Raw genomic sequence first — 20,758 nt, 5'->3', positions numbered from 1 at the left:
AATACCAACCAACTAATCATAAAAGTGGATTTTATTCCAAATCCTCTGTTATTGGCATATTTGAATCAACTGCCTTGTGAATCCATGATATACAGTAATTAATAACATCACCCAAAAATGCTCTGTTGTATACAGTACATTGAATATCATAAAACATGGACACTGATAACTTTGAATAGTCAAAATTTAATACACACCAGAATTCATGACTAAGTCTGCAATTTGCTCTGACAGATTGCTCAGGAGAAGCAGCTGGAGGTGCTGCTGAACGCTTTGTTAAGGGAGACTGTCTTAGTGTCTCTGGCCCAGATCTGGCCCTGATGTGGCATGGCTGAGAGGCAGCTTAGGGAGCTGGTAGAATGAAGTCAAAGAGAAGGTCAAAAGCAGTACAACGTGAATATCTCAGCGACGGGACAGAGTGAATTAAAGAAAAACTACTGTTAAGAAATCCCCAATCAATTCTCTCATTTTTAGAGCATTTATGCTTAATTTTCCACAAAAACATTGTCTGAACTCAACAAAATGTGTGCACTTCTTTCCAGTAGCTGGTGATCTAAGGTCTACTGCGTATAAAAACTGCAGGTTCACTTTCTGTCCACTGAGTGGCAATGTTTTCTTGATGGGTGTCTAAGGGAGCCCAATATGAAAATCTAAAAATAGTCCCATCTAGTGGTCAAAACCAGTACAACAAAAGCTGCATTTTCAATCAAAATGTAGGCTGATCAAAAGTTTACTGTCACAAAAACAAGCAGTCCAGCCATTCTTCCTTCACTCTGACACACACAAGTTACATCAAAAGAACACAAACATGTATATTGAATCAGAAATTTATAAACATAATTGCCTAATAGGATATGAATATGATACTGTATATATGAGTAGCCTAACACATACTGTATCTCTCCGCAACAATAGGCTTCATACTGCATCTATAACACACCTTTGCTGACTGGTGAGCTACTGGCGTAAATTACATTTTGAAATGAACTACTGTATTCAAACTCCTTCACTATTAGTGATAGTAATTCTTCATTACAAGAAGCCATCTTGTAGATTTTAAGCACTTTATTCTCTGTGTGAAAAGAAGTATCGACCACAAACTCAAGGCCTTAGCAGGAGCATCACTGTACGGTTTACACTTGACTGATACACAGGCGGAAAAAATCTCAACCATTCCACGACAGAGTGAAACAGCATGAAAAGCATGCCGTCTCCACAGTGTGTCTAATCACAGTCTTGACTCTTGGTTACACGGGCAGTAGATTGGCGACACTGTCAAAACTTTGACCTGGCAGTTACAGCTCTTCCATATAAAAGGACCTTGATAGTGTTTTTTTTTCTCACACAATGCTACTAACACACATGCTGGTTGGATTTTTCAATGTGTTACATGGTATACTGTACACAAACCTGTCCTGTGCAAATATTACTATATGACGGCAGCATAAAGTTAATAAATAAACATACCTACACAAAGAATACAAAAGTATTTTCTCCTATACGAATATATTGGTAAACAGCAGAGGGTGAACTATGGGATGCGGTCACATAACACCTAAAAGCCACTGAGTGGTAAATATGTGAAGACTAACAACTTTGGCAGCTTGATTTGTCGATCAAAAATCTTTGTCTAAGTATAGGTGCGAGTCAACAAGTCCAACCCGGACGACAGAACGGTCACGTCTTACCCAACACCCCCACCCCCCCACTCGCCTCATTGCCCCCAAAAAAACAAGTGAGCCTCCCTAGGGGACGACTCGTTGGATATCAGGTGCGGCGGTGCCGCAAGCAGCCTGCCTACGGTGGCGTTTCCTAGGCAACTTTCAGCTACAGGAATGGCTGAGGAAGGGGCAGCGGCAGGTCACTGGAGAGGTCCTCTGCGGCAGTGGCGGCGGTCGCAGTAACGGTGGAAGGGGTTTGGGGCGTCCTCTCAGCCCTCGCCGCTGACCGGTAGCCGCCGCCGCCGCGCCGTCGGGTCCGGCGGCTGTTCTGGGTCGAGCCCTGACCCCGGGCCTGTGCGCGCAGCCGAGCGGACGGACATGGACGTGTCTCTCGCCGGCCTGACCAGCGCCGCATCCATGGCCTGATCTCACAGATGAGGATGGGGCTTGAGGAGGTTCACAGCGGGGGAAGCATGAGGAGGGGGGAAAGGGGGTGGGGTAGGTGGCTGGGAGATGATTCCCCCGTCCCTAACCAATGCCCTGACAGGTTTCAGTTAGCAGTTAGGTGCCCTGCTCTTTAGTCTCCTCTGGCTTAGGAGGGGAGCCTGAGGTGTCCTGGCTTTGCTCACCTTCATCACCACCTGTGTGTGAGAGAGAGAGAGAGAGATACTTTTTTGACTTAAACGGCTTCATTGACCCATTATAAGGCAAAAACACCTTAAAGGGGAACTAGGCAACTATTAGGTTAGAAATCAAATGATCTGTTCCGCTGAAAATGGTGATTATCCCCGCTCCCCCTAGCGTCCCAAGGACGAAAAACCAACCATGCAACATTGGGACTCATTTTAAATCGTGTTCCTTACTTTGTAAAATCCACGTTGTTCTGCTGAACTTTAGCCGTTTCACTAGCTTGTAAATAAACCCATGTGAATAGAATGCACACTTAGCAGAGGGGGAAATATAGCTAATCCTACCAAGGGGAGCTTTAAAACCAATCAAGTCCTATTCCTGCCAGTGCCACATCACAATATCACCCCCACTGTTCTCCAATGCACAGCAAAGTACTGTAACTGTAATGCAAACCAAAATCTTCTTTAGAGTGCTGATGTGATTTCAAAGTCATCAGATTGGTTATGCAGATTGGTGCATTCTCGGTACAGGTCATTAATAAATGATTGAGCATATTCTAATTGCAGATAGATAGCTACTTTATTAATCCTGAAGGGTGGTTTGGAGGGTTTAGTAAATAACACATACAGGCTTTTAGTTTTGAACAATGTGTCTAATGTATATATAACCGTGTTATCTATTTGCAAAAAGTTTTAAAAGTTTAAGATTACACTATTTGGCAAGTGACAAATAGCCTAAATGTGTGACACAACTTACCAGTTTTGAGCTTTGATAGTGACTCAGATAATTGGCTGGAATCGAGGTTTCCTGCGTGTATAGCATTCCTTCTTCCAGTTCTTCCTGAGGCTATAAAGTCTTCATAGGACGATGACTCCACATCAGTCATAGCTGATGCATGTCAGCAAGCTCATCTGAAAGGTAACGAAACATGACACATATTCAGGAAACAAGGGAAAAAAACAAACAGTGTGGCCTAGTCACTAGCAATGCACCTAGTACACTGCAATGCACTAGGCCCTAGTGTAGTGTAGTGCAGTGTAGGGTAACATAGTATAGTACTGAAGTATACATACTTCAGTGTAAAACATAGAGTGAAAAACATATAGGGCCAAATTATTATTTATTAATCTAATTTATTTGCTCATTTACAGTGCCTATAGAAAATCATCATGTCCCTTGAAACAGTTACTGTATTTGTCATACAGCCTAGCCTGTTGTTTCCATGCTGCCTTGCGCGCGAGCCTGAAATCAAAACACTAAAAATATATATATTTTTCCAGTTTTATATACAAATTTAGCTGTACAACATCAAAATAACGACAAAAAAGGCAACAGTTCTGAAAATGAATAAAAATGAAAAACTAGAATTACAGGGTTAGAAATGTCATCAACCCCCTGATTTAATGCTTTGAAGAGCTTCCTTTTGCTTTAATCACCGCCATCAATCTGTTTGGATATCTATTAGTTTTGCAGACGTAGGTTGGAGAATATTTGTGTATTCTTCTGCGGATTGACTTGAAGAGAAGCAGTCCATCGCCGTTCCCCACAGAATTTGACATTCTGCAAGGAACGGCGATAGACTGCTCTCTTCAAGTCAATCCACAGATGTTCTATGATTTCAGTCAGGGCTCTGACTTGGCCACTCTAGGACATTCACCTTCCCATCTTTAAGTCACTACTTTGTTACTGAGGTTATGGTTCAGTCCACCACAACTGGACGGGCCAACCTAACCAACCTAGACCATGCCTAGTTTGGTTAAGAGTATTTGGATATTTTATAATATGGTTGTAGCATGTAGCGCAAGCTAAGATAAGCTAGCTGGTTTGTTGCAATGTGGTAGTATGGTGGCAGCATGGAGGGGAGTGTCTCCAGGATGCTGGTTTCACTGTTAAGCCTTCATGAGGTGTTGTGGGCCTAACTTAACGAAATATCGGTAAATGAGGGTGCCTACTTGATAACCCAATGACATGCTGTATAATATACTATATTGTGTGGCGCAGTAATATCCTCACTCTTGCACTTTCAGTTTCACTTTGGAGTGAGGATATTAGTGCGCAGAGTCTAAGTGCTCCCAATGTTATTCCGCCACACAATATAGTTATCCCTTTTGCCTGCTTAGAAATGCACCACGTTTTATTTTGTCTCACCATACTTGGTCATGTGACTACTCATGTAACTGTATTTTAATGGGGAAAACATGGAGGTGTTTGGACGCTTCTAACTTCATCTCTGTTTGGATCCTAATGAATGCATTGGGCTAGCTAAATGCTATCAAAGTTGCGCCGCGTGCCAGAGCCAGTGAGTGCACGCATTGAAATGTGAGAGGTATGTATCAACTCATCTTAATTAAGGGAATAACATAGTTTAATATGAAAAAACGGTGAAGTGTTCCTTTAAGGGTGTGATTTTGTGATTAGAGACCGGGTGTGTTGTTCAACAGGGTTGTTGTTATGTTTCTTAATCAGTCATGGGTGTGTTTTGGGCGTAACATACTTTAAACCAAGGAGAGTGGCATCTGTCATTGTCTTTAACGGCAAAAAGCACAACTTCAAACAGTGCATCTGTATTTTGACAGTCAGTGCATTTGAAAGAATCTGCTTGCACACCTTTTATTGGCAAAATTATTGAAAAAGTAGTCTTTAATCAACTAACAACCTTCTTAACGTCAAATGGGTATTTTGATTACTTTCAGTCTGGTTTTCGGGCAAATCACAGCACTGAAACAGCTCTCATTAAGGTTTTCAATGACATACGTCTCAACACAGATTCTGGTAAAACATCAGTCCTAGTGCTATTGGACCTTAGTGCAGCATTTGACACTGTTGACCACAATATTTTACTACACAGACTAGAACACTGGGTTGGATTTACAGGCATAGTTACCAACTGGCTCAAATCATATCTACAACAGAGGAGCTTCTTTGTTGCCATCGGCAACTGTACCTCAACACCAACGTCCTTGACCTGTGGTGTTCCCCAGGGGTCGATCTTGGGGCCACTATTATTCAACCTCTATATGCTCCCACTTGGACAAATCATCCAAAATAATTTGATTTCATATCATAGCTATGCAGATGACACACAAATCTACTTAGCTCTGTCTCCTAACGACTATGGTCCCCTTGATTCTCTGTGTCAGTGTATAGAACAAATCAACACTTGGATGTCTCAAAATTTTCTTCAGCTGAACAAAGAAAAAACTGAAGTCATTGTATTTGGTAAAAAGGAGGAAAGACTTAAGGTTGCCACTCTCCTTGACACAAAAGGATTGAAAGCAAAGGATACTGTTAAAAATCTTGGTGTATTAATCGACAGTGATCTAAATTTCAACAGCCACATGAAAATGATAACTAAATCAGCTTTTTACCACCTCAAAAATATGGCCAAACTGAGAGGGCTAATGTCAAAACATGATTTAGAAAAACTCATTCATGCATTTATCTCTAGCAGGGTTGATTACTGCAATGGACTGTTCACAGGCCTTCCTAAAAAGACTATCAAACAGCTTCAGGTGATTCAAAATGCAGCAGCTAGGGTTCTCACAAAAACAAAAAGAACTGAGCACATTACTCCAATTCTTAAATCTCTGCACTGGCTTCCAGTAAGTCACAGAATTGACTTTAAAGCACTACTGCTTGTTTATAAATCAGTAAATGGAGCAGGACCCAAATACCTATCAGACATGTTTCAGCAGTACACACCTTCTCGTCCTCTCAGGTCTCAGGAGAAAAACCTGTTAGTAAAACCCGCTGTTAGAACTAAACATGGTGAAGCAGCTTTTAGCTGCTATGCAGCTCAGCTTTGGAACCAACTTCCAGATGACATTAAAAAGGCCCCAACTGCAGCCAGTTTTAAATCTAGACTTAAGACAAAATTGTTCTCAGATGCTTTCTGCTAAATGTCTTAATTATTTCACCTTGAGTCTTTTATGCTTTCTTTATAAATCTTTATTTTTAAATGATGTTATGCTTTCCTTATAAGTTTTTATTTTGTTTTGGAAATTGAAACCTGATGTGTGTGATCCCTCAACATGCCGGAGAATTGCACTCATGGTGAGTAGTACTGGTTTGTTCCTTTTAAGTACTACGTTTTGCCCCTGGTTGGGCAAAGGGAGATTCAGGTGAGTAGGGCCCCCGTTTGGGGATAGTTTTTGTTGGGTGGTAGTCAGCGTCAGGGACGGCTGAGCTATCGGCCTTGGACATTAAGGTCTCCCCAGTAAGAAAGGAAATATTGTGTGCGCACACAGATGGGCCTACGTCAACGAATCTCCAAAGAGTGGCAACAGCTCTGGGTGTTTGAGAAGGATCACTATCACTGGTTTGCTAAATTAGACTCTGGCAAAGTCTATCTGTTAAAAACAGACCTGTCTTCTTGTTATTCCACCTTATGTCTTTTATGTTAATTATTCTTTATTGCTTTCTTTTTATTTTTTTTATTTTATCATTATTACTATTATTATTATTATTATTCCTCTTTGCTCATCTATGCTTTTATCTGCTATTACTGTTTGGTTTTTGTTTATGTAAAGCACATTGAATGACCTCTGTGTATGAAATGCGCTATATAAATAAACTTGACTTGACTTGACTTGACACGGGACAGTGGACAGCAAAAACGTCATCAGTAATTTGTGTGCCAAATCCTGCTGGAAAAACGAATCAGCATCTCCATAAAGCTGCAGACAGAAGCATGAACTGCTCTAAAATCTCCTGGTAGATGGCTACACTGACTCTAGACTTAAAAAAAAAAACACAGTGGACCAACACCAGCAGATGAAATGGCACCACATATCCTTTCTGACTGTGGAAAAGTAACACTGGACTTCAAGAAACTTGGATTCTGTGCCTCTCAACTCTTTCCCCAGACCTTGATCTAATGCAATAATGTATTTTCATCTGAAAATAGGAGTATCTATGGACCACTGAGCAACAGTCCAGTTATTTTATTCCTCAGGTAAGATGCTGCTAACTTAGTCTCTGATTTTGTGTGGCTCGACAGTAAATGCGACACTTGTAGCCCATTTCCTGGACATGTCTGTGTGTGTGGCTCTTGATACACTGACTCAAGTCTCAGCCCACCCATTAAAAAGTTTCTCCAAGTTGAATCGGAGTTGCTTTTCCTGCCACTCTTTTCCCTCAGTAAACTTCATGAATATGCTTTATTTATGCAACCAGCCCTTTTAGTAATGGCCTTCTGTGGCTTACCCTCCTGTATTCTAATATTTTGAAATACCTTTCCAAGAGCTGTGAGCTGTGGCTTGACATATTTTCACTTCTATGTAATGAATCTAGAATTCATGAAAGTCACTTTTTGAAATGAATTTGAAATCATTTTTTTCCCAGATGCATCTCTATGACTGGTTCTGTAATCTCTGTTCTTGAAACGCAACAGAATGAATGAATGAATGAATATATACTTTTTTGATCCTGTGAGGGAAATTCAGTTATCTGCATTTAACCGAATTAGTGAACACACAGCACACAGTGAACACACAGTGAGCACACTGTGAGGTGAATCACACAACCCAGAGCAGTGAGCTGCCTGCCCAACCAGCAGCGCTCGGGGTGCAGTAAGGGGTTAGGTGCCTTGCTCAAGGGCACTTCAGCCGTGGACTGGTCAGGGATCGAACCGGCAACCCTCAGGTTACAAGTCCGAAGCCCTAACCAGAAGGCCACGGCTGCCCTGTAGAAAGAACAACAATGAAGACTGAAGCCCCTGATTTCAATAACAGGCAAAGGGCAAAGTAAGTCAGTGACCAGAGTGTCTCTCTCATGCATGAAATAAAGCTATTGTGTGGTCTCTGGGAACGTTGCAGTCACCCACCAGTTGTTGTGCTCAGGATCTTGCTCATGGTGTTAAAGTTCTGATTTTAGATGTTAGTCTTTTTAACTTTTATTACAAAGGACTGTGAAGAAAGGAAACAAGTGGTAGAGAGAGAGGTGGGATATGGGTGTGGGAAATGACCTAACAGTTACCCATCCCAACCCCCCACCCAAATAGTCATTCAAATTAGGGACCGCAGAGGTCTATCCTCTCAGCCATACTTCTAATAGCCACTAGGAGGAGACATTTATTTGTCATTGATAACCATGAATAAATAAACATGGCTTTACAAAGGTGGAGCAAAACACGACAATAGACTCAGAGGGACGCAGCTCACATTAAACTAAATAAAGAAGAATACGCCAAGGACTCTCTGATCCTTTAGAGCAGTAGAGACTTTAAAAAATCTAAAATTCATTCTGTCAATGAATTATACACAGTGCCGTTTTGGAGGAAACCTGTTTTACCAACACAGCTATGGTAATGACAGCAGATGTCTGTGTCAACAAACAAGTTTAATACTGCTTGAGTCATACAGAGCCTGATAACCTGAATAACCAAGACAACAAAGAGATCTCTAGCTGAAACTGAAAACTGTTTTTTCAAGGCAATCCCCTAAAGGACAAAAAATAAAAAATAATCCAGCTTTAACCTACTTTTATTGTATTAGCCTCAGTTATTATTTTAGTGTGCAGAAAGGTTAATATGCGTAATCCCAGTCGGGAAAGGGCCAGGGCTGAAAAACGCACGGTCCATTTGTAAGATATGCATCAGGCATGGGCATGCCATCACTATCATCACAATGTGTTGCATCATATCTCTCTCTCTCTCTATCTCTCTCTCTCTCTGTCTGTGTGTGTGTGTGTGTGTGTGTGTGTGTGTGTGTGTGTGTGTGTGTGTGTGTGTGTGTGTGTGTGTGTGTGTGTGTGTGTGTGTGTGTGCGTGCATGTGTGTGTGCATATGAATGTGAAAAAACTGGCAGAGTATACCCAAGTACAGGAAAAGCAATGATGATTACTGTAAGTGCTTATCTTAAAGCTTTGTTTCCTCTGGCATTGAGACAAAGATGCACTTACAATCTCACTGAGAACGAAAGCACTCTAAAAATCTCATATAGCCTAAAGAAAAACACAAAGCATACTTGACCATTATGTTTGTATATATATATATATATATATATATATATAAATAATGGATACCTAATATTGACCAAATATTGACATCATTTATCAATACAATGTCAACTGCATGCTAATGAGTTAAAACAACAACTTCTCACGTCTTCCTGTAGGCTCTTACCTACACTGTCTACATTCACATAAAATGGCACTATGTTCATACCTCTTTATTTAATTGAATTTACTATGTAATAGACTGGAGGCTTCCACTTTAGTATCCCTTAATAAAGTCTATTGCTATGAATGAACTCTATTCTGACCTATTGTGTGCTTTGTATCTAGCTTAACAGAATTCCTTGAAGCATTAGAGCCTGCGAGATATGCTCAGCCAAAATACAGAACAGCTGAGCTATATTTAGTCTGTGTTATCATCTCGACTCAATCGCTGTCAGCTGTTGCATTCAAAATGGTGTCACTCGGCAGGGTAAACATTTATAAGGAGGTCACCACTATAAACTTGACCAGCCTGTTTGGGCTGTATGCATATCTAGTAGACACATTGAAACTCTTTGATAAGGACTTCCTTTCCGTCTCCCTTAACATGATAAGGAGATGACTGAAGGGGTGTGTTGGATAAGGCATTAGCAGATGGCTGTCAATGCTGTCACAGGGTCTTATGCCGAGCTTTCTCTGAATAATTTAAAGAGCCGCCTACATTATTCAGTGGCCAACTAATATGGGAAACAATGTCACTTGACCAGGGGAAAGTATACCATTTGAAACCCCTTAACTACACACTCATGCCACACAATATAGGACAATAAGACATAAAATAAGGTCAGTTTTATGACCAGAAAATGCTTCACAAAATTGAACCTAAAGCAATTGCAGTGGTAAGGTCAAGGCGCAAGTGCAGGGGCTCTCCTTCTTCCAGAGCCCTCCTCCAGATCCACGTCCAGAAAATCAATATGGACAGTGGGTGGGTGAAGGGAGGAATCCCACGAGGAAGAGAGACAATTGTAAACACTGTCAGTCAGTACAGTAGCCTATGCCTATTACTGTGTCCAACAAGGCCTTAGTACACCCAATTCCCCTCATAGACGAGTGCATCTGCTGGATCACAACAGGACTATTTGTCATGTTGCTTAATAAGATAATACACTAATATAACAAATGGTCTTGGTAAGGCTCATCTTCTCAGTTCCAATACTGTAGGCTACTACTCAGTATAAAGATAATCCTGGCATGATAACTGTACACGGATGAGAGGAAAGTCACATAGCCTAAGTCATTATACCAACTCAATCAAAAGAAGACTGTTTGAGGAAGGGCAGCAAGACTTCTTCAGTTGCATACAGTTACATACACTTGCAAGCTGAAGGGTCTGAAAATATGCAGGCCATTTGAAAGCACAACAAAAGATCAGCTTGTCATAATAGCCTATTTTCAGCACACTGCAGCAACCTACAGTATACTCCGATGCTGTGTCTAGACCGTTGTTTACCTTCATAATTGCACATTTACAAACAAAACTCGATTGCCATTAGGTAATACGTGTTATGACAAGCTAAAGCACCGACACTGCTAGCTCGTGTATTCTGCTATAGTAGCCAAGCTGACATCACCGAATCTGTCACTTCACTTGTTTCAGGCGAAGTGCACCGTTCCAAGCACCAAATCGTATGCTACTGTCTCTCAATAGTAGCTCCAATACTACGCCATTGCTGGAGGCTGGTATTGTAATTAGCCTACAGAGAGATACCTTCAATACCCAGCCTTAATAAGTATTTAGATCGATGACGATGTGATAGGCTATATAGCCTAAAATTCCTTTGTTCAAATGTCAGTAAGCTGCATACGCATGGACCAGTTTTTCAGTGCTGAAATTATCAAATATTTTGCACCTCTGACTTAAAAGCTTCACAATTAATTCTGACAACTCCTACCTGTTTTATGCTTTGAGATATCCGACTGTAGGCATGCAGATCGTCATCAATCAGTTGTCGCGTCCGTTTACACTTCACAGATATGACGGGACGCTTTTAGTGGTGCACACTATCTTCACAGTGACGTTACTGTAGCCTACTACAGGCTGTCAACAGAGGGACAGTGTGGGTTAGTGTAGCCTATGCTGTTTCGAGTGTGCAAATGTCAGTTTTATGTGCCCTATATTGTATTATTTCAGTCTACATGGAATATATTTTATTTTATTAAGGCGACGTAGGCCTATAAATAAACAATAAGGGTTACATATTGAGGCTCTTCAGTCATTTGGGTTTGATTAATTGAAAATAGAAAGATAAATAGTAATGGGTTATTTAATGTTTTAGCTGACTGCCACAATAGGCTTATCATTGGTAAACTGAATAGACACAGACAAGCACTCATGACAGTGAATGCATTGTTGTCTCTTGATGCTGACATGGACCCATGGCAAAAATACTTCCACTCCATAGAAAATGGCTTGCTTGTTTTGCAGAGCACAAATAAACACATGCCGATTGTTTCTAACGGATTGCATGGGAAACATAGGAAGCACAGACATATGCGCGCAATATGTCAGCACCCAATGCACGGTTTTTAAAAAGCCGCTCTTTTGAGTCTTCTCCCACTTCATTAGCAACCAGTTCAGTCTGGCTCCTCTAAGGATATTGATCCCCTTCAATTTTACTTCACATTTCGTTTTCAAAGTTAGAATTATGTGGACTTGTTACTTTTGCGCACGAGGGTAACCACTTAATTGTGGTGCACGCCCTAAAAATGCACGTCCTCGCCGCTGGAGAGTGGAGACAGACAGAACGACCAATGACATTTCTGGATGTTGGAATGCGAAACGGCTTCTGGGACAATCCAGTTGCTACAGTATCATCGGGGCGCTGTACAGCTAGAACGGGAGATGGAGGATTTTGACGGTGAGATGATGTTTAACAATAGAGCAAAGTGGAAATGTGAACTTGCTATTAGATGCCATCTCACTGCCAGAGTTTTAGTTTGGGGCACAGCAATCGATCATACTGGAATGTCTTTCTCGGGCACTTGGATGTTTGTTTTCATGTCCTTGTGTCTAGCTAGGGAGGAGACGGTCAACCTCCTCCATCAGTGTTCCAATTTATTTTCAGACCCTATAGCTGCTATAGCTGTGTAAATCAGTGGAAACTAAGTCCACAAACACACCACTATATATATTTCCGATCCTCTGTGGCTGTTGTTGAATTGAAACGATGTGTGCTAACGTTGTGATTGTGGAAGCTAGTTGTGGCAACCGCTTAGCAATCTTTCAATTGAGTTTTGTTAGCATAGTTAGCTACCCGTGGATGTCTAGCTTCTAGCCAAGGTGTGTAGCAGTAATACTAACCTCCCATTAGTCGTCCTGTTCGGAAAGGGTCACATTATGTGTCTTGTGATTAATTACAGGTCTGGGTTAACATAAATACATGCATGCTATTCAGTTGAGACGAATATGTGGGTCAAGAAAGTGTGGCTTCTTGTCTTAAATATGCCATGGTTAGCGTTAGCTTGCTGTTTAATCGACATCTTAATGCTCTGCCAAATGAAAATTATTTGATTCTGGGCCAGGTAAGGGCCGGATGTGGCACAGATAGTCATTGAGTGCTTAGATAAACAGTTGACTGCCGTGATTATTTTTGACACAGCCAATGTGCCCCGCCCAGATATGCACGGTGATAAATACATTAGTTTAAAACCTGAGCAGATAATGATATTGCAGGTAGTTTTGAGCTGTTGTTACACTGTGGAATGATAATTACCCTAGTTTTGATAGCCTATTGGCTTACTACTCACTGCCATCACTGATATAATGGCATTGAATTGAACAATGCTTTATATAGAGAAGAATATAGAAGACGTAGCTGTACTATGTGTGTGTCCTGTTAACCCATATGTTGGTGTTGTGCATTGTGCATCAATCTTTTATCACACAGATCCAGAGTTTGTCCCACCAAATGATGAGTTGACTCCATGCAAAATATGTGGCCGAACCTTTTTCTCCAAAGTTCTTGTAAGCATTGTCATAAACTTTTTGCACCTTGTATTTTGAAATGCACTTAAACTGTCATTTAGACAGTGTAGCATCCCTTCATCTATGGACATTTTTGACAATTACTGTAGGCCTTGTTAGTAAGCTTGCACCACAACCCCAGCTTGTTTAGTCTATATGTTTGTCTGAAGGTGGAGTTGTCTTTACTTGTCTGTTGTGCTGCCTAGCAACCAACGACACTGCACTGTAAACACACAGTAGGCCTGTTTCTGCCTGGCTATCTGTAATCGGCCCCTCCCACACTGCCGTCTCCTCGCAGAAGAAGCATACGACCATCTGTCAGAAGGCAGCAGCCAAGAAGAGGAAGGTGTTTGATTCTGGCAGGCAGAGGGCAGAGGGAACGGAAATCTCGACTGTAAAACCTTTGAAGCCGAAGGTAAGAGGATAGTCATGTCACAAGGCAACAAATAAACAAACCAAACAAGCAAACAAACAAACAAGCAAAAAAACAAACAAACAAAAAAACAAACAGCAAAATACACACTAAAGCAGCTGTTTAAAATGTGATGTCCCTGCCAAGCCTAGTACCCTGGTATGGCCCCATTGTCAGTCTTTACTCTGCCCTGATGTCATGTTATCCCTTAAGCCGTCTTTGATTATATTTCAGTCACAAAGTACATCCAGCAAGTCTAATAAAGTAAGTTGATTTTTTGACATTGTTTTCATGATTTTATCATATACGCCAAGTATGGCATTTACAAATGTTTTAAGAATATCACATTGTTATCATCTTAAGATGATATGCATCTTTATCTTTGTCTTTAATATTTTACATTGAAAATGGCTCATTGTGTAGCCTGCTTCACTCCGGTTTGCAGCCGAAAATAAAAAGTAAACAAGACGATGGAAAAGTATGTTTGTAAACATTTAGCTTACCTCAGACTAATGTTACGTACACCTCCCTCTGACAGAACCTTTAAGCAACGTTTGTAAAAAGGTAATGTTCTAAAGGCAATTACACATGCCAAAATCTGTTTAGGTTTGCTTTGAGAGTTTTCTCTGTAGATGACCCAGTAGACTCTTTTAAAATGATTAGAATTGCCCCGTATTGCTGCTTTGCCTCATGCGGTAGATGACTACACTGCCTTTGATTGTCCCAAAAATACGAATCATGTTAGTGGCTTTGATCTTAATAGTACAATAGTACAGTACTGTGCAGGGTTGATTTGCCAAAAAGAAATTCATAATAATGGCGAAAATAATTGATAGATAGATGGTCCTAATATCAAAGACAGGCCTTTACTGTCAAATGCATGGAAAACCAAAATCAAAATCATTTTACCGTATGTGTATAAAATTGTAGGTTTAATTGTCAACATTTACAGCAATAGCAGCTTGATTATCCAGCCATTATGCCATGATTTTGTAGTCAAAGCTCAATTATTCTTAGTGGTAGTGAAGATACAGTATGGAACTAGACAGAGCCAGTTTGAGGTCTTAAAGGAAGCCACATGACAATGAATCGGGATGACACTGGACCTGAACTATTTCTGTCGGTTGCAGTCAGTTTCAAGAGAAGGATGTTTGTTTTCAGTCTCCAGATAGGGTCCTTTTTTTTTCCTTTAGCATTTTCCAATCGTATGGATTAAAAGCAGTTTAGGAAACGCGCACACTCTCCTGTTGTTTTTGGCAGTGCACTGACCAATTGGTTTTAGATACTATGCACAAATGTAGAATTTACTTGGATTTATAAAAGCCAGAAATGTCCATATCTAATGTGTTGTACACTGTATGCTTCATAGAGTTTTTTTGTGGTCTTTGACTGTTCAGATCTTCAGAGAGCAAGTTAGGAGGTTAATATGTTATGCCTCACAGTACAGTCTTGGCCCACATTCTCTGCTTTCTGTGCATGACTCGGCCTATAAATAGTTGACTTTTCTTTTGTGTGTGTATGCACATTGGTGGTCACGGTTCTGTCTGTGTCTATGTGTGTCTGTGTTTTCATAGCCGGAGCCGCCCAAGAAACAGTCCAACTGGCGCAGGAAGCATGAAGACTTCATCGCAACGATTCGAGCAGCCAAGGGGCTCACTCAAGTGATGAAGGATGGAGGGCCCCTGCCCCCTCCACCTCCTCCATCCTATGATCCAGGTAAATCAGGACGCCTAAGGCATGTCAGGAGGCATGATGTTTCAAAACAATAGAAATCCAACCTCTAAGGACACCGATTTTCTTTGTGAATGAAGAATGTATCGTAAATAAATAAACATTCTTCCTTAAAATACAAAGGGTATTTTCACCCCTATGTTAAATTCCCATAGAGGCAGGCAGATTTTTATTTTTAAAGGCCAGCTGTTTCATGGATCCAGGATACTATGCACCCTGATAGTTCCCTTAGCCTTTTTAGTCAACTTCAGCATGGGTTCAAATACTTATTCTCTCCAATGTAGGTGTATAAATTCAAGCCAAACACCTGCTATTTTATTGATTTGAATCATGTTTTCAAATGTTCCAGGACGATGCTTATGACTTCAAATGAGAGTCTGCCTTAGCAAATGACCTTGGTTAGGAATATGTGGCAATCACTTTGCTGGAAAATTAAATAGATCTTTCACTCACCTAGATTACATTCAGTGCCCATACTGTCAAAGAAGGTTCAACGAGTCCGCTGCGGACCGACACATTAAGTTCTGTAAGGAGCAGGCGGCAAGGATCACCAATAAGGCAAAGCCTCCAGGAGGAGATGCCAAAGGGAAACTTCCGGCTCGAAGCCAGGTAATCATTCTGACTGTGTGTGTGTGTGTGTGTGTGTGTGTGTGTGTGGGGGGGGGGGCTGTTCGTAGTAGGCCAGTAGGTCTCTTTAGAAGGGTCAACTTTGTCAGAGTTTGTCGGAGTCAAGTGTTTCTTGGCTGGTAAATTGTTTCTTCATCACTACTGAGGTCCGCTCTAAAACGAAGCTGTGTCTGCGTCTGTTGTCAGTGCAAACCCCCTCCAGTGAAGAAGGCCAATTCCACAGTGACGTCCACTTTGCCTGCCTCCTCACGGCTACCACAGCGGTCCATGTCTGGTCCCACAGCAGGCACAGGTAGAAGTGTCCTCTGAAGTTTCCGTTCGCCACGTATTTAAGGTTGAATTATCCATGGAAGTCCTTTTGGAGAGAATTACTGCTATGTGTGTGTGTGGAGCTTTAGCCTATCAAACTCTGCGCTCGTTATCACTTATGTTTGTGTTTATGCTTTGAGATAGTCGTGCAGCAAATGAGGGGATGGTTGGATGTTTTGATTGATAGATGCATGGATGGTGTTCCCGAAGAAAGAGGCACGCTTTGGTATAGCATCCAAGCTATGTTGTCTAGGGGTGAATAAGATAGTGGCCTCTTTCGTAACTTAATCAAACAACTAAGAATGAAACCTATGCTGAAGGACAAACCTACACTACACACTAGCCCTATGTGATGTGAATAACTTGGAAGTAGGACCTAATGTGTATAAAAGTGTGTATGTCTGCGTCAGCTTGGCAAAGCCCAGCGAAAAGGTCACTTTCCTGTGGCTCCCACTGTCCTTATGGCTTTCCTCGCATTCTAAACGCTACGGCCAGTTCAAACTAGATCCTCACCAAGTCTGTTTAGTTTTATTTTTATTCTGTTTTTCCTCATGTGGTGGTTTTATCCAAATGCAATAAAATAACATCAGAGGCACTCACATGTGGTAAACCAAATGAGAGAAAACAATAGGCCTCCACTGCTGAGAGGGACTAACCTAATTATGAGCCTTGGTTGAGTGGACAGATGATAATTTAAGTAGCCACAGGTAGGGACGGCATGGAAGCCCATTAAGCTACCATGTGCCTAACGGTTACCTATCCTAAATATTCATACTTTGCACGTGACGTCACAACTACTGGCTAGCGGGCAAGTAACAAAACCCAGTAAACTAATCAAGGGTCTTGTCAGGACGTCGCCAGTTTTACTATACGACAGTTGGTGTTTTGATGTGAAAACGACATCTTCATCACGCGACGGAACAGATGTCTCTTTCTTCATAACTAAGCTAAACATGCCAACGTTAGCCATTGTTGTCAACCTCTCTTGCCCGCCAGTAGTCACGTGAAGTATGAATAGGAATGTATGCTTGAACAAACACGGAAACATTGGACATATTAAGGCTGATACCGAAGCTTACTGCATCTCAAGTTTGTTCAAATGTGTATATGTCTTTGTGCAGGCATTCCTACAGGCAAAGCGTCTTCTGCTGGAGCAGTGAGGACAGTCGCATCTGGGTATGGGCAGATTCGCACTGGACCTACGGGAATGACCAGCCCGCCGTCTGGGTAAGAAGGAGCTGGAATCTGTCTGGTGAAAGCATGGTGAAATGTGGTCTCGACGGATCGGAAGTCTGCCATTACAAGGGGTAGAGTTGTGTGAAATGCAGATGATTGGGGAGGGCCTTAGAGGAAAGGGAAGTAGACTTGTCACACACACAAGTTGTCTCCAGACTGTTGCAACTCCTGTCATACCAATGCTAAAATCACGTCTGACTCTGTCAGACAATGTTTATTTAGGTTTGTGTTTTTGTTTCTTAGCAGATGCATTTATCCAAAGCAAACATTGAATTAACTTTCCAATTAACAATTTAAGCCTTATACAAATACAAATATTAGTAGTAGACTATAGATAAAATGTAACACAATAATAAGAATGACTATAAACATACAGTATACAACCCACAACTCCAGAAATTAGTTCACTAATGAATTAATACATCACACTGAGCCAATCACTACTCCAACCAATCAACAAAAAACAACTCATGCTCCAACATTTTCTTAGGAGTACACACAACAGGTTTTCTGATCACTGCCTTGTGATCATGCTTGTGATGTAACTAATGGCTTTGCTTTACTGCACTACACACGTACACGCCATGCACCGGCTAGAACAAGGAAGCGATGGAGTTTCCCAGACTGTCGTCATGGCAGAGCCAGCGAAAATAAACAGATAGCGAGTAAACGGAGTGTCGTAAAATATACAGTATACGCTGAAGCTGTAGGGGGAGCTCTGCAGAGAAACCTGTTAGCGAAAAACGAGACAACAGTGAAGAAATGGCCCAAACTGCATAGTTTCTCTTTAATATGCAGACAGTGTGTCCTTAATCATTCAGTTGCTGTTCAAATTCTCTCTAGAATTAGCCCGAAACCCAGGAGTGTTGGAACAGCGGGATCTGTCAAGAATGCATCCCCTGGGATTGCAATGAAAAACAGAAGAGGCTATAATTCAGATATCAACAATTCAAGGTATTATGATTTCTAAGCAATTCTAAGTTGAATCTTTATTTCCCATTAGAGGCTGTATTTTCGTCATGTTTCATATTTATAAATGCAGTGAAAGTTCTGATTGGGAACACACTCACTCCCATTGATGCAATGCAAGTAGCAGTGTAATATGGTTGACTGGCCTGTATGATTTGTGGAATATTTGTTTTTCAGGTATCTGTATTTCTCTACTTGTTGCTGTGCTAAATTAGGCTGACTTTGTCATACTCTGTCTAGTCAGAATGTGAGTCTGATATTGCTCCATTGAGACGTAATTATGGGGACTGTTTCAACCGATACAGGGCTGGGGCGATGCCTCTGCACTCATTGGATAGACCTAACCAAACAGAGCAATGAAATAACCTATAATAGCTTATTATCCTCTGGTCTTCTTTGCGCTGTCAGTATCTTGTACAACACCCAATAGCGAAATCTAAGACAACGAAATATGTAGCAGAGTAGGCTATTTGGAAGACATTTCCCCTCCTTCATTTTTAAAAGTAATTCTGTTCAAACCGATGCTACAAACATGCTATGAACAGCTGGGGAAGGGTGTCACAAACCCAAACAAACGAGGGACCATCACGCAAACATGCTGTTTTACCTTTATGAAAGTGAAACCAGAGTTTTCCCACATATCCACTTTGGCCTAAGTTTTCAGAAATAATCGTGTGATAATCAGTGATAAAACCTCCGTCTCCATGTAAATGAAAGGCCAAACTGCTTAGAAATAATATTTATTTGATGACGTGATAGACGAGCCACTGTTGCTCATCTGTCCATCGTATAAAGCCCGCCCAGACTATTTGATTGGTGCGAACAGCTCTGGTTCGTGCATGGTTCCGCCCCAATGGAGCAATGCCAGACCAAACCGCCTAATCTCAAAAGTTGTGGAAGTTCGGCTGGCACCCAGGCTAGTGCCAAATGTCATGCTTGGATCTGCAGTTATTAGCCTAAATATAACAGATACAGATATCATTCAACTTGTTTTTTTTTTTCTTTTGCCCAATTGCTCTATTCAGTTATTGTGTGAAAACAAAATAACTCTACAGAGTGGAACCCAGGACGTCATGAGAAAATAGCCTTACACAAATCAGGCTTTGTTTGGCTTTAATCAGTCAAGTTGAAAACACAAAGGCTCCTCTAATACTGAAAGGTTGTTTTTCTGTCTCAATTCCGTCCTTAGGAATGACGCCCAGACTGTGAATGAGGTGGACAACTCCACAGGGCAGCTAACAAAGTTCTGCCACGAGTGTGGCACAAAGTACCCCGTGGAGTGTGCTAAGTTCTGCTGCGAGTGTGGGGTGAAACGAATGTGCATTTAGCTGTGAGAGACGACCAGAATGGGATGGGTGCACATCGAAAGACTCAAGATGCTGAAATGAATTACTTAAAATACTGAAAACTCGATTGTCCTAGCACATGGCTCTCATTCAGACACTATGAAGCGCTAGACAGATCACTCTTTTTCTGACATTTTAACCTTCCCATTTTTTGCTGAATTGAATTTCTTCCATCCCATGCTAATGTATTGAGTGCAATATGATTGACTACTGATCAAAATATTTTTGTCCAGGTTGGTGGGTGGACCTACAGTAGATATGAGAAATTTTAGGTCTAAATTTAAAATACCGTTCAAATGGGACCATAAATTATATTGAATTGTATGCCCTCATGTAGCAAACGTCAGTTCTTTACGTAAGGGATATGACAACTGTTTGAATTAAGATGCGGTCAACTAAGTTATTATTTATGATATTGTGTCGCATTTATATTTTTAAACATATTGTGGAAGATAAATGATTTCATATTCAGCTTACCAATCTTATTTTGTATATATATGTTTTGTACCATTTCTTTGCTATGATAGCTGATATCTGTTTTTACTGTACCAGTATTGGAAAACATTTCACAATGTTCACCCCACATTCCCCACAGAAATGCTGTCCATCAGAAAGCCTTCCTTGCAATCATACCTAGACCTTCCTCCCACAGCTGCTGCTCACATTTCCAACATAAAGACGAGTCGGTTGAGTAACTGACTGCATGACTGGTCACAATGACGCTTCTTTTGTGGCAACTCAATCCGAAGAGGTGATAGACCTCAAACATCATATTGCTGTGCACTCATTTAACCTCCGTAACTTTGTGGTATCTGAATTAAGATCAACAAGCTTTTATGGAAAAAGATAGCCAAAGGTTGCAAATACACTGCATTTC

At 41.1% G+C, this 20,758-nt stretch overlaps 1 protein-coding gene and 1 long non-coding RNA gene across 3 annotated transcripts; one reads left to right on the top strand and one right to left on the bottom strand.

Annotated features, from left to right (window-relative positions):
* Positions 1-241: 241 nt before the first annotated feature.
* On the bottom strand, positions 242-11,266 carry LOC134066616 (uncharacterized). The gene is made up of 3 exons (XR_009936457.1): positions 11,180-11,266; positions 3,048-3,202; positions 242-2,302 (listed from the first exon to the last, which is right to left on the bottom strand). It is a non-coding gene; the product is annotated as an uncharacterized LOC134066616 (long non-coding RNA).
* A 759-nt stretch (positions 11,267-12,025) lies between these two features.
* On the top strand, positions 12,026-20,357 carry zc2hc1a (zinc finger, C2HC-type containing 1A). 2 transcript variants are annotated; one of them, XM_062521992.1, is made up of 10 exons: positions 12,026-12,145; positions 13,175-13,251; positions 13,550-13,666; positions 13,898-13,927; positions 15,238-15,379; positions 15,852-16,003; positions 16,208-16,313; positions 17,452-17,557; positions 18,410-18,520; positions 19,725-20,357. In XM_062521992.1, exons 1-10 carry the CDS (start codon positions 12,052-12,054, stop codon positions 19,861-19,863), a joined length of 1,074 nt encoding a protein of 357 aa, XP_062377976.1. In that variant the 5' UTR covers positions 12,026-12,051; the 3' UTR covers positions 19,864-20,357. The 2 variants fall into 2 exon arrangements, with proteins under 2 accessions (XP_062377976.1, XP_062377977.1); XM_062521993.1 differs by lacking the exon at positions 13,898-13,927.
* Positions 20,358-20,758: the final 401 nt, after the last annotated feature.

The sequence above is a fragment of the Sardina pilchardus genome, chromosome 19, assembly GCF_963854185.1.
Source record: "Sardina pilchardus chromosome 19, fSarPil1.1, whole genome shotgun sequence".
NCBI lineage: Eukaryota > Metazoa > Chordata > Actinopteri > Clupeiformes > Clupeidae > Sardina > Sardina pilchardus.
This window is presented reverse-complemented; position numbering and strand designations above follow the sequence as displayed.